Consider the following 14,558-nt stretch of genomic DNA (forward strand, 5'->3'; position numbering starts at 1 on the left):
AGACATGTTTTAATAAGTTCAGGATTTCTAAATATTTTAAAATTTCCTTTATTCTTTCTCCTGTATATTTTTCAAACATGTAGCTTTTATATTCACTTATATCTTCCCTCTTCAAGATGTTTTTGGGAAAACAAGGTCACAGTCCCCCTCAGGACTGGGATTCTTTGCCGAAGCTGTAATTGTAACATGCTTTTATTGACTCTTTTTCCTTTCCAGTGGAAAAATTAATGCAGAAGTAATAGTGTCATTATGGGAAGAAAAGGCAGTCCAGTGAAAGAATTGATAAGTCTAATAGGTTATTAGATAACAGGGCATAGTCCACCTACCCAGCAGATACCAACAGAGATGATTTCCACAAATTTTATATATATATATATATATATATATATATATATAAAATAGTGTCGTTGGACACTAGATTCCTAGAAATAATTATCCCACGGATTTGCATCTTGGATTTTATAGGAACCATTTTAACAAAAAATGTGTCAGTTAATTTGGAAAAGGAAAACGATTGATTGTTTATGGGATGTCAATCTGAAGCATTCAAGGTAATATTATATTTAGGATGATCTCAGACTACCAGATTTATGTGAAAAGGTAAGGAATATATACTCTTATCTCCCATGGGGTGGGTATCTGTATCTGTGGTGAAGTAAGTATGATTGCAAATAGGCCTCTGAAAGAGTCTTTTGTTATGATGTGATAGAAACAAATCAGTTTAATTTGAAATGCATTGAGGTTGAAGGAAATTGCTTTTGAAATTTAGTTTACTTTTGAGTAAAAATCCAAAGGAACTCCAAGTGATAACAAAATCATTCCCTTTAATCTCAAGATAACCATAGAAATTTAAAGAAACAAGAGGTTTCCAAAGAAAGGGGAGTACATAATCAGCAATCGAAATTAAGATTGTGAGATTTGTGCCTTGATGTGAGTGAAGGAAATGTCATAGAATCTAGAATTCTTGCAAGAATGTAGAGAGTATCAAAGAGGAATAGCTTATGAGGGAAGGGAAGAGTCCAAACAATATGAGACTTATTACAGAAAGCTGTATTTGCAATGGAGGTGTGAGTTATATGACTAGCGCAAATGAAATTGGAGAAGATAGAGAAGTAAAAGCAAAGGAATAAAAATCCTGAGACTAGAAATTGGACAAGGGAATCCTATGAGTTCTTGTTCTAAAACTGTTAGCACTGGCTGATCACTTAGTGATGTCCACTCTTAGTCTAAAATTCGTGGGAGAGCATTCTACCCCATGGCACTGTTTATAGGGCCTTAAAAAAAAGAGTCCCTAATTAGGATTTCCAGTGCAGCGACCTTCATTCAGAGAAGCTTTTAGATCTTTTCTGTTTTTAGATCTTTTCAGTTGGGCAGCATGAATCTAGTATTGTACCTCCTGAAGCTTAGCAACAGCATTAGCGGTAGGGAAGGAAAAATAAGCCTCCTCCAATAAGATTCAGATTAATTTCCTATTGACATGAGAGAACTATGTCTGCAATTTTAAGGTTGTGAAGTGGTTTGGAAAGAATTATAGGAAAAGCAGCATTGGTCTGTTGATGATAAATGTGACTGTAATTAAAAAGCTCCTTGCAGTAGTTTAGAAGTAAATCTGAATGACCAGATTGTAATCTTTGAATACCCACACAGAATAGGGATTTCTCATAGATCATTCAGATATTATTTTGCACAAAAACTGTTTGTGTGACCAACCAGAAAAAGACCAGAGGGTGATCAATCCTAAGGATAATACCTTAGGCCATGGGATGCTGAATTCTAGTGAGTATCAAAATAGAACTAGTTCAAGTGACATATAGCACAGTGGAATAAATAGTGTCTATAGTAATCTCTTATATATTTCAAAATAACTTGTAAAAGAGCATTTGAGAATAAAATTTTAAATACCCTGGTATGATCATTCACATTGATACTTGTATCAAATTATCAGATTGTATGTCATAAATATGTACAGATATTATGTGTCAATTAAAAAATTTATAAAACAGCAGTAATTATAATAGCTCATTACTTTACAATATCATTCAGGATGAGTAGAGATGATTGGGACAATGTAATTTTTGAATAAAAGAAGAAACATGGAATTTCTTGGATGACTTTACCAGTGAAATGTGGTGTTCATTCACTTGAAAGAACCAGTAGAATTTTCCCTGTGGGGTATACTTGTAACTAAAGTTTAGCAGTGTCAGTGCCCCTTTTATATAGAAAAAGTATAAAATAACAAGAGACCATGCAATGATAGTAGGAACAGGTTCATGTCCTGCTGGAAGTATTTATCTTTTCTGATCCAACTTCTCAGCCTTAACAGTGTTATATTTTTGACAGAGCAAGAAAATATCATTTATTCCAGATATTGATTTGCCTACCAGAGTCAGCAAGGAATAATTCCATAATGACCAGACTAAATTTAAGTCCAAGAGAGACAGTAACCTTTCAAGTGTCTCCAAAAAGTTCATCTGGGTAGATAATACATGAAATTGGTTCTTAGTGGCCTGTTCATGTTGAAGGATTTTGAATTGAAAAGTTTAAGTTTCCTCAATTAGGGTATCAGATGGTAAGTGGAGCAGATTAAAATTCTTATGTGACAATTGTCAGAGTGAAATAGTTTTATTAGCTTTCAGTTTAGTATATCTATCATCCAGCGAATTTCCTTTGACTTCAGGACTTTTGTGGAAAATATGAATTTCTATCTTAAGTACAACTATGTATCTTGGCATTAACAAAGATACTAAGAGGTTATACACCTGCTGCTTTCTGTTTATAATTGGTGTTCCCAATATAAATGTGCTCCCATAAATCCTGTTTTCTATAACATATGGAAGACACATACTAAAGTGTACCTGCTTTTATACAGGTGTCAACTGTTACCTTCAGCCAAAGACTTCTGACTGACTTTTGTAAAAGCTACAAATTCAACATGTAAGCTCACTTTGAATCAAATAGCTAACAACAATTTTCAAATTGCTTTTGAAAATTTATAATGATGCATCTTATCTAAAACAATTTTTCTTAAGCTGTGGATATTTGAACTCCTCAACCAGGAAGGTAAGTTCTGGATTTTTAAGTAGGTATTTGAAGGTCAGGGAGGGAATGTTGAGGCTTGAGTGGGAATAATAGTCACGAGATGGTATTTCATTTGGAAGAGGGAGGAAAGTGGCAAAATTAAGAATTTTGTCAGTGGTGGACAGTTATATAAGGACAGAGAACAATTTCATAAAAGATAAGGTAAGTGACTGTAAATTTTTGTATGTCTTCAAATGTTCGGGCCATGATCTAATACAAGACCATGTGACTTGAACTAATTTTTCAGTTGTCTCTACTGCTCACAAACAAGGTAGAAAAATTTGAGCTACAGAATTTAGGGTAAGACTGATTTAAATTGTGTTTTTGACCTAGGATCCCAAAGACATGCCCTTCTCTTTCCTAAAGTAATAAGGAAAAGAGCAAAAGATAATTAGGAAACCCTAAAATGGGGGCAAAGGGAGAGTAAATCTTTGTAAACCTGAATATTCTTACAGAAGATGAGACCCATCTCTAGTAGCTCAGAAATTATGGCAAGAATTGACATATAGGATTACATCAAATTGAAAATCCTTCTGCACAGTAAGCAAAACAATCAATAGAGTGAAGAGACAACCTAGAGAATACAGAAAAATCTTTGCACCTATTCCTATGATTGAATGGGTAAATGAGCTTCACAGACCCTTCTCCAAAGATGAGAAAATGGCCAATAAATATATTTTAAAAACCCTCAACCTCTTTTGACATCAGGGAAATTCAAATAAAAAGTATACTGCAGTTACGATGGCTATCATCAAAACACAAAAAACAACAAATACTGGTGAGGATGAAAATGAAAACCATATGTACTGTCAGTTGGAAAGTAAAGTAGTATACAGTGTCAAGAAGAGATTCATTAAGATTGGTTTCATTATATCCTGGGGATAAGGTTTTGTTCTTAGAAAAAATATCATTGCTAAGATAGATTTTTGGGATACAGATATCAACTTTTTTGCCTGAAATATTTTGCCACTTTTGAGCCACAACTTTTGATAAATATTGGTATCTTATAAAAATGTTAAATACCATAGAACAAAGACAAAGTTATTCTACATACTGAACAAAGATTGAATTGTCTGGTAAGACTGAATCTTTAGATTTGTATTTAATATCCTGGAAAAAAATAAGTGGAAACTCCTATAAATCTCTGATATATGAATATTGTTAATTTCCCCATGTAAATGCAAACTTGTGTTGGGTGTTGGGCTCAAGAGGTATGCCAAGAAAAACAGAGCCTAAGACAAAAATAGCAAAACCACCAAAGGATGGAAATTAGGAGGGTATCAGATTTGGGACCAGAAATGGTCTAAGTTCTAAAATTGTACTTAGAGTTCACAAATTTTAAACCTGTTGGTAACTTTTTCTCTTAGGTTTTTTAATAGGTAAAATGGTGTGTGGCAGAAGCTGAAAGTGTAAATAAGGAGCCTACTTCCAAGGGGTCTTGAAAAATAGTTTTAAGGGCTTAAATTTCCTCATGTTTTATTTGTTTATTTGGTACTGGAGATTGAACGCAGGGGTACTTAATCACTAAGCCACAACCCTATCCTTTTTATTTTTTTATTTTAAGACAGAGTCTCACTAAATCGGGTAGGCTGACCTTGGACTCATGATCCTCCTGCCTCAGCCTCCCAAGTCACTGGCATGCATACAGGAATGCATCATCTCACCTGGCAATTTGCTCAAGTTTTAAAGGACACTTTGGCAGTTTAGGGAGGAGCATAAAAGGATCTACATCATCTATTTTTAAGGACTCTGCTTCTCAGATATGCCCTGCTTCTATCACTCCTATAGTCCAAAGTGAATTAGGCTTGGGAGGGTGCATGTTTAGAATGTGGGGAGCTTGGAGAGCTGTGAAAGGGACACAAAAACTGAGTGAACTGATTGGTGCTTTCAGAGAGCAAAGAGGAAGGAGGTGTGGTCTAGAACTTTATAGGTTACTTAACTCCCTCAGGTGAATGTGAAATTTTAACATTCCGACTAAAAAGTAGGCTTCCTCTTGGCAGATTAACAGAGGTTATGGATCTTAACAAAAAGCTATTTGGGACATCATGAGGACTAAGCACGAATAGGAGGAAATCACAGGGTGGATTATCTATCCCAAACTCAGATATTGTTTGTTTACTCTAAAGTACCATAGTGGGAGTTGTGAAGCATTAAGAGTAGTGCAGGTGGTTCTGGTGTTACCAGAAAGCTGGGGAGATGCTCATTGGTTGTGATTACAATTTTCCCAAGAGTATTTAAGAGTACTTGAGGACAGACAGGAACAGATTTTCCAGAGTGGATACACTAAGACTTTGATGTTTGTCATAGTCTTTTTTCCTTGGAGCATCATTAGTACAATATCCTTTTCCTCTGCAATATCTACAGGGATCTCTATTAAATATTTTGTTGAATGACTGCCCTAAGGTTTTATAATAATGTCTTTCAAGTTGTTTAATAGCCAGGAACTTGTATTTTGTAAATCTAGCTACATCAACTTGTACACACTCATGTTATCATGTAAAAGCACTGGTTTCAGAAAGAGGGCATTTGCCTATTAATGTAATGTTTTTAATTGCCTATCTCAGGTTTACACCAATTACATTAACAATTCTAATAATCAAAATTGATATTGTGAAATTATCTAGATTAACGTCAATGGGTGGGGGAGCTATTCTTAAGTAGTGGAAGTTCATGGGCTGATAACAATCTGACCAATGACTGACGAGGAAGTTCGCTGGCTAACAATCTAGGAAGGTAGTGAGTTATCTTGATTGTTCAGAGTCAGCAACAATCTAGGTTGTAAAATGGTGTGTGTGTGGGGGGGTCAGAAATGAAAGAAATGGCTGTAGCTTTGCTAACCTATTGTTCCTTCAGTGAACATATAGTCATCTTAAGTAATTGAAGGAGGGTACCCAGAGGATTAAGAGTTATTAGAGGATGAGCAGACTCAAGTAGAGAAAGGTTAGATAGAAAATTATATTTCATGTGCAACCTCCACCTGGGGACAAAGTAATCTCTTGCACAATTGTTGTCGAGAAGCCGGACTTGCTCTTGGCAGTTCCTGGAGAAAGAGTTGAGAAAAATCAGAAAGACCTCACAAAGGATCTAGATATTCCTGCTTGAGTCAGGGAGTATGTCTTCATTTGTATAGGCAAGAAGACTTCCTCCCAGGATGATTTTCTCTGTATCAGAAAAGGAAGATTTCTACTCAACAAAGTCATAAATTAAATCCTCACTCAAAAGAGTCAATTACAGTTACACTCTAGAAATTCTAACTCAACATAAAAGACTGGGAAAACTTCTTTCCAAAGATAAAAGAGCAAGAAAGAGTCCTTCTCAGACAGTAAATAGTTGAGAGGAACCCCACTTAATAAAATTAAAGCAACTTCCTAAAGAAAGCCAGAGCACTGGATTGTGAGTTGTGATTGATCACATTTGATCTTTATTTTGCAGACCCAAGTAGCGTGAAAAGATTTGGGTGGGAAAAAAAAAAAAAAAAAGATTTGGGTGAAGGGTCCATGCAGACTATACAATTGCCTATACTGGAAATTGTCAAATAAAAACACATCCTGACAGAGAGAGCATCCAAACAAAACATTATCCCATTAGGGAGAATCCTACAATCTTCCACGTCTTCAGGCTCTTCAAATTCAATCAGAATAAGGTTTCTCCTTTATAAGCTAAAGCAAGGAGAAGCAAAGATAAGCAGAAATTTCCCTAGGGAAATCGAAGAAGCAAGAGAACATGATCTGTGGTATGAAACAAGGAAAGGATCTTCTTTCGAGAAGAAGTTGACAAGAGGTACATAATACACTTTTATAGTACTTTCTCAGGCTTGAGGGAAAGCAGAATCCAGAGAGAAGGCTGTCTGAAATTTATCCAAAATTGCATTAGGCCCAAGTACAGAGGTTAAAATGTATTAACTATGAACATTTGGTCAGTAACCCTGTTCCTTCTTTCTTTTTGTAAGCACTCTAATTCATTCAAAATGGCCAAGCCACCCATAATTCGATGATTGTGAAAGTGACAGATCTGCAGCAAGTCGATCTTCCTTTACTTGCAATACATCGGTCCACCAGGACACTACATCAAAGGTGGTGAATGTGTGGATTATCCATCTCCCTTTTCTCACAAGTAAGGAGGGTCATTTTGTTGTTAAAAAATGACCATCCAGTTTTATAGCTGTCCCACCTTCTAGAGTGTTTCCTGGAGTCATTCCTAGTGTGAATGGTTTTCTTAGACAAGTCACATGAAACACATAATTATAATTATGTCTTTTTAAAAATTAATGGCTATGTAGAGAGGTATGGGAAATTGTCATGGTAATACCCAGTAATGTGTATGATGACATACAGAGTTTTGCAACACTTAAAACTTGTTACCATCCCTAGACATGAGAGGTCAAAGAAAGTAATAGCATGAAATTATGAAAATATAGGACATCAACTAAATGTATAATGAGACATATCAGAGGGGAAAAGTTATTTTTCCCCAGTTACCATTCAAATTTCTTTCTGTACATCCCTCTGCACGGTTCTTAAAAGGAGCCAGAGTTCAGTGCAAGAGATAGTAAAAGCCCATAGTCATAGATCTCAGCCTCCCAGAATACAAAGCAGGGCAGGGCAGAAAACTCACCTGAGTTGTTGTTAATAGATAATAACCTACAATGGGCAAATATCTTAATAATCACTTGTCATTTTTTACCTGACTAGTTAGTGTGAAAAATTTTCAAACACAAAGGAAGGGAAAGAATTGTAGGATGAACACAAACATACACAATATCTAGACTCCACAGTTAATGTTTTGATACTTTTGCTTTGTCATGCATCAACTCATCCATCCATCTTATTTTTGCATTTCAAATATGATCATACATATCAATGTATTTCAACACTGAATGGTATGCTTAACTGTTCAATACTAAAGAAATCATTGATTAGAAATCAAAATTTTAGGTAAATTTATTGTCAAGGAAATAAAACTTAAATATATGATACAATGTGAATTTTTACAAATGTCTACACTGTGCCACCTGGAGCTTGATCAAGATATTAAATAACATTACACTCATAAATTATATCATCTGTGATAAAAAGAATATCACTTTCCCAAAACAACAATTAAGAATGGAAATATTAGCAGGAGGAAAAAAACAAAATAAAGGAAGCATTGGAAAAATATATGACCTTGGCATTGTTTTTGTGAACAAATACTGTTTTTAATTGTTCAGAAAGAAGATACTTTATAATACTAACACAGGAGTCCTATGATGTTATGATAGTATGACCCTGTGTAGGAAACATGGGAATGGAGACAAAGAAAGCAGGAGGCAAAAGCATGTAGTTCCTCAGTAAATCAGGCTTTTTAGAAATTTTTTGGTTCCATTTATAGTAAGAAATAATGATCTGTGACAGAATACGAAACATAATTATAACAAATTCACAACTGCTATTGCATGGTAGATCAAAATGCTGTTCTTTATTCTTTCTTAATTTCTTTCTTTAAATTAGTGACCATTTGCGGGGAGGTGCTGGGATTTAACCCACAGCTTTGTGCATGCTAAGCAGGTATTTTACCCCTGATCTACACACCTACCCCTCAATTAGTAATTTTCATAATGAGGGTAAAGGGTAGAGTTGATTCTAGGATTACAAACCTCATTTGATGTTATATATTTACAAAAGCACAATTTGGATAACATTATCAGTATATTTTAATTATAATTAGAGATCAAAAATCTAAATTTTTTCCTTTTATCCCAAAAACATATGCTGTGTACTCATTCCTTTTTTCAGTGCAATGGATGTCAAAGAAGCATTTTATAGATATCCTCTTTCTTGTCTTTATTCCATATACTTCTGACATGTGAACTAGATAGCATTGAATAAAGATGAAGAAATATTGCTATTCAGAGATGGGGCTCTTGTGAAAGATTGGATCATGAGGACAGTGATTTCATCAATGAATTAATCCACTGATGGATTAATAATTTGATGATATTAGTGGAAGGTAGTGAATACTTTAGGAGGTGGGACCTAGTTGGAGGAAGTATCTCACTGACTGTGTCCCCTGCAGGAAAGGCATTTCTTGTCTTCAGTCCCACCAGGCCCAAACCAATGGAGTCAGCTGACCAAGGACTGAAACCTCCGGAAAAATGAGCCCAAATAAATCTTTTCTTCTTTAAGTTATATTTCTTCTATTTATCAGTGATGAAAAACTGAATAACACATAAATCAAGGTGACATCATCGTTGGTTTCTCCACTTTGTAGATGGATATCTTTTATTTGTGTCTTCACGTAGTCTTCCATTTGGGACTGTCAATGTCTGAATTTCTTCATATGAGGACATATCATAATGCATTAGACCCACATTAATGGTCTCATTTTAACTTAATAACCACTTTTAAGACCATATTTTTAAATTCTTAGGTACTAGGAGTTAAAACTTTGACATAGGATTTTAGGAACAAAATTTATGCCAAAACAATATCCATTATCTTTCAAATCCTATACCAATCACATGCAACAATCAATTAGAGAAGACCAAATAAAATGTCTGTATCTATAAATTTTCTAATGGAACTTGGAAATATGCACTCACATCTGCATACACATATACACTCACACACAGAGATAATTTCATTTATTATCAAATTACTCTCCTTTTCCACTACTCTTTTAAAGTTTAATGAACTGGTATCATCACAAATCAACAAAAACATGATCATGGGATTATTAACTAAAACCACACCAAGTAAATAGCAAAACTAATTGCAGAATATGGTTTCTAATTTGGGTAATTCTTATTAAAATTTTATATTCATTTTTATGTTCACAAAATTGAGAGAATATCCTGTTTTTGTTATTTACATAATTTTTCAATTATTCACCATATTTTGAATATACAGATTATGAGTTAGACATCACCATGTGAAAATCTCTATCTCAGGAATATTAAACAGAAAACAAACATATATCCCCTCCTTTTCTATTTGAGTTATGGTGAAAAAAATAATTGAACTGTTAACGTTCTCCAAAGAACAAAACTGTATATTCTCAAAGGCATATGGCTAGAGTAATTTTTATGCTGAATTTGGAAGCAGTACAAATCTCTGAAAACACTGGACCAAGAAAATTGGATATGGCCTAACAAGCAGAGAGGACCCAAAGGCATTATTTACAGCATTTCTTAATATATGAATTGTTCAAGCATTTGGCAATGATCAAATATATTTTGAATGCAGTTTGTCTGTTAAACCAGTAAACAACTACTTGGGTAAATCTACTCTCGAAGGTTTTATCTGGACAAAATCAAATAACCACACAGAATTTCAAAGAAAATATCCACTGTTTTGAAATATATTTATAATTTTATATTGCAGTTTTAATCAAGATTTGGAAGTTAATAATTTGTAGAAGCTCAATCTTTCTTACCACTGAAAAAGGGTGTTTCATAGAAATTTTCCTTAAGTAATGATTTGTTTTTCTGTATCATATAATAATTTTCTCTTTTAACTGTAAACAAAGAATATGTTGTATATGCCCCAACCTGTTACATATATCCATATAACACTTAGTCTGTATGGTTTTGAACATAGGAACAATTTTGTTATATTTTTCACTTTTGTTAGACTTCTAATTTATTATAATGTATAGTTAAATTTATAAAATAATAAATTACATTTAAGTTTAATATTCACTGTGATATCATATATCAAGTATTTAGTGTAAAACCTATAGATGCTTTAAATTTTTATTCCATTCAGAATACAATACTTTAATCAATGGTGAATATTTAAATATAACATCATTAAAAAGATGGTGGCAATTTCTTATAATATTTTCTCTTTTAGTACAACACTTAATTAATGTGATAGAAATCATCCCGAAATAGATTAAATGATTAAGGTTTAATACTTTCAGTTATAAAATATTAATTAGAATGTTTAAAAATTCAGGAAGGTGAACTTTGTATCAGTAAGGATTATAATCAAATTTTGTTTTCATCAGTTTATTGTTATTGAGGTTTGGAGTGGATGAGCTATGGTAATGAATTAGGAAGATCAAGTACCCAAAATGCTGACCTTTAACTTAGCTATCAATATATTTGCTTCTTATTTTGGACAAGATGCTCCAATAATATGGAAATTTTTATCAATAGTTTATGAAGGAAAATACAATTAAAAATAATTTTTAAATTACCTGGAATCCACATATGAGCAAATGCAAACTCAAAGTATGTCTTATTATAAACTGAAAATCCCATAGGAGCATTACAGAAGAAGTTTCTATTATATGAATGCAAAGTTTCTGAAATATTTTTAAACCTATATACTAGGATAACATGGAAAGAAGTCAGACATGCCACAGTTTAAAAGAAAAGTCAGGGCACAAAGACACAGGAAATAATTTGAAAAAAAAAAAAAACAACAAAAAACTCTTGCTTACTCTAAGCTAATTATTAGTTCCCAGTCTACTTTCTGATGAGCCAGAATCAGAGACAAGATGGGCAATGTCTTCAGAAGCTAGAAGCTTTCAGTCGAACAAGGAATGGAAGATATTTCCAATTCTCACTGATATCATTAATCATGAATTAGAAGAGAAGATGAACAAGAGAATACTCATGAGCTACCAATAATCTTCCCTGGTTTTCTTTTTTTTTTTTTTTTTTTGTGGACAACAGTTTTATTGTCCAGTAATTGTAGGAGTTTGTCCTTCGACGGGAAGGGAGGGGCCTCAGACCTTTCCCAGACTTTTCTTGATGAAGTAGCTCACCAGTCGCTGTGGCCTCTGCTGGTACTCAGCAAGCACATCATGGGGGCTGGTGATCTGGTCCCCTTGCAGGCGGTCCAGGAAGGTAACACACACCACAGCCGCTCGGAGGCCACATGCACTGCACATGGCGGCAAAGACTGAAGATTCCATCTCGATGTTCCGGATGCCTGCAGCATGGGCTGCTTGCAGATACACCTGCTCGTCCTTCTCCGTGTAGGAGCAGATGGCGCCGTCCAGACGACCTTGCCCCTCATAGAAGTCCAAGGTGCACATGGTGATCCCCACCACTGTGGTGAATTCATTCAGGTCTGAAGAACACTGCATCAACTCCTGCACCAACTGCTCATCCATGTCTGTGTTCCGAACCACCCACTTCCCCAGGACATCTGTTCAAACTCCGGCTTGACGCAGGCATCCACTGCCTGCCGGGTGATAACCACAGAGCCAGGCTCCAGACCTATTCCACCAGAAGTGCCGATACGGATGATGGTGACATTGGAACATCTGGCATGGTACGGCATCTTGATGAGCTCATGCAACATGATCGCAATGGAAGGAATGCCCATCCCATGACTCACAGATAGCACCGGTCCAACTTTATACATGGCATAGCGGTCAGTGCCTGCACAAATATTGGGGTATTCATCTCCTGGATGGTTGAGGCCCAGCTCAGCAGCCACATGTCTGATGAAGGTGTTCATCCGGGAGGGGCTCCCACCAACACACACAAACTTCACATCTCCAAACATAGCTGGGAAATCATGCGTGCTAGTGCTAAGATTGAAATGATAGAGAATATCTTCCTTCATGGTTGCTACCTGTGGATTTGATAGTTGGACAAGGCAGTTGTTGTGATGATTTCAGGTTCCTTTGCTTCAGCTCCTGTAGCCGCCATGCTCTCACTGTGGCAGGACCCTCAGAAGGGCGCCGCTGGTTGCAGACAGAACTCTGCAAAGGGAGGCAGGAAAACAGGCACTGAGGTCTGGCGCAAAGACTTCCGATGTGTCACCCACGACCTCAAGTCAAGGGGTCAAACCGGTCTGTCCTGGGTCCGCTACTCACGCTGCGCCATCCTTGCAGAGCCACGTGAGCGACAAAGACCTCGCGCTAGTGGCACCAGGCTCTCAGACCATGGGCGAGGGGCTATGTGCCCAACCGCTTAAAAAGAAGGGAATGACAAGCAAGACGAATCCTTCCCTGGTTTTCTTCAAGGTTTCTTGTTCACTACTCAGTTAAAAAATAATTAAACAAAATAAAAGTAAATGAAGTAAATATAGATGAAAAGTTGTGGAAAAACATGTTACTCCTCAGAAATGTGTCATATTTCCTGTCTTTCCACAGGATGAACTGATGGGAAACCTAGTTGCTTCCTGCCAAAGGAAGGAAATACAACAAAGTCCTGTTCTATCCAAGCTCTTTTGACTAGGCTGGTATGCAATGACCACCTTGACTCAGAAATTGATCCAAATTTCTGACTCTTCTTTGAATTGCTCCATTTGATGAATTATTTGTTTTTGTTCACCTTGATTTTTCTACCTGGTAATCCTCCACATTACCTGGTAATCCTCCACATCCCCTGACTGAGGGATATATATATCTATATTTATATAGAGATGTATAACTGGGTCTGTATCACATGAAGTATTGTCTTTATTTCTTGCAGACACTGTCATCTGTGACCAGTAAATTCTAGGTATGATTATGTATGGATAATCTAGATATATATCTAATAGATACACATATGTATCTTTGGGATAAAGGAAGAAATTCCAAGGGACATACTGGCCATTTTAAGAAAATGAATTTACCGAGTTTTAACTTTCATTTCTATTCTGTCCTGAATTTGAGTTGCATCTGTATTCTCCTGTTGTCAAGACCTCATGCAGATTCTTTTACCATTCTCTTTCACATTCACCTTCTTACACTCTACAAAAGAAAGTATACTTCTTATGCATCCTGAGTCCTACTATAGTGTATTGTCTTGGGTGTTAGTATAATCTCAGGGTGCCAAACCAATGTGGAATTAAAACTGGAAATATTCTGTGGGTGAACCCTTGTTAATGGAGGCTCTAAAATGTATTCTGGGCTTTTTCTTATTCTCTGGTCTTTATGTTTGTTATAAAGAGGAAAACAAATGACATTAGAAATTATTTTGTTCATTTCAGGGTATTAGAGATTCACATACATTGCAAAGTTGTGTAACAGGGATAGAGACAATCTTTCCTTTCCTGCCCACCAACTATTATTACAGAATATAACACTTGTAAGAAAGAGTCCCATGATACTACTATCTACACACTGCAAATAAATACTGTAGAGGTGGCAGTCTCTGTGCTTTCTCTTATTAGAAGAGGAATAGTTAGAAATTTTTTAAAGTAGCTGAAAAATAAGACTTCTCTATTAATAAGTATGCTCTTCCTTCATTTTTACCATGCTATATAATAAGTAAATGTTTCTGTAGGCTTTCATTTGCCCATATCTCTCTGTGGTTTGCATTTGCATATTTTCTTGATTCTAGGTGGAGGAAGTGAAAAATTTCATATGTAATTCCAATGGACAAACACTGCAATTTTATACAGTGTTTAAAATAGAATAAATTTTCCACAAATATGGATGGATACATAGATAGAAAGGTAGATAAATACAGACAGATGCAGGTATCTTTTTGAATATGTAGAACAATAAAGTTCTTATAGTCTTGTGAGTTTGTTTACATTACTGAAAGA

The 14,558-nt window shown here is 35.4% G+C and overlaps 1 protein-coding gene across 1 annotated transcript; it reads right to left on the reverse strand.

Moving 5' to 3' along the window:
- Positions 1 to 11,793: 11,793 nt before the first annotated feature.
- On the reverse strand, positions 11,794 to 12,727 carry LOC124989571 (uridine phosphorylase 1-like). Its single transcript, XM_047559444.1, is given in 3 exon segments — positions 11,794 to 12,218; positions 12,221 to 12,689; positions 12,692 to 12,727. Coding segments are annotated over 3 exon segments (930 nt in total).
- Positions 12,728 to 14,558: the final 1,831 nt, after the last annotated feature.

Source organism: Sciurus carolinensis, chromosome 7, assembly GCF_902686445.1.
Source record: "Sciurus carolinensis chromosome 7, mSciCar1.2, whole genome shotgun sequence".
NCBI lineage: Eukaryota > Metazoa > Chordata > Mammalia > Rodentia > Sciuridae > Sciurus > Sciurus carolinensis.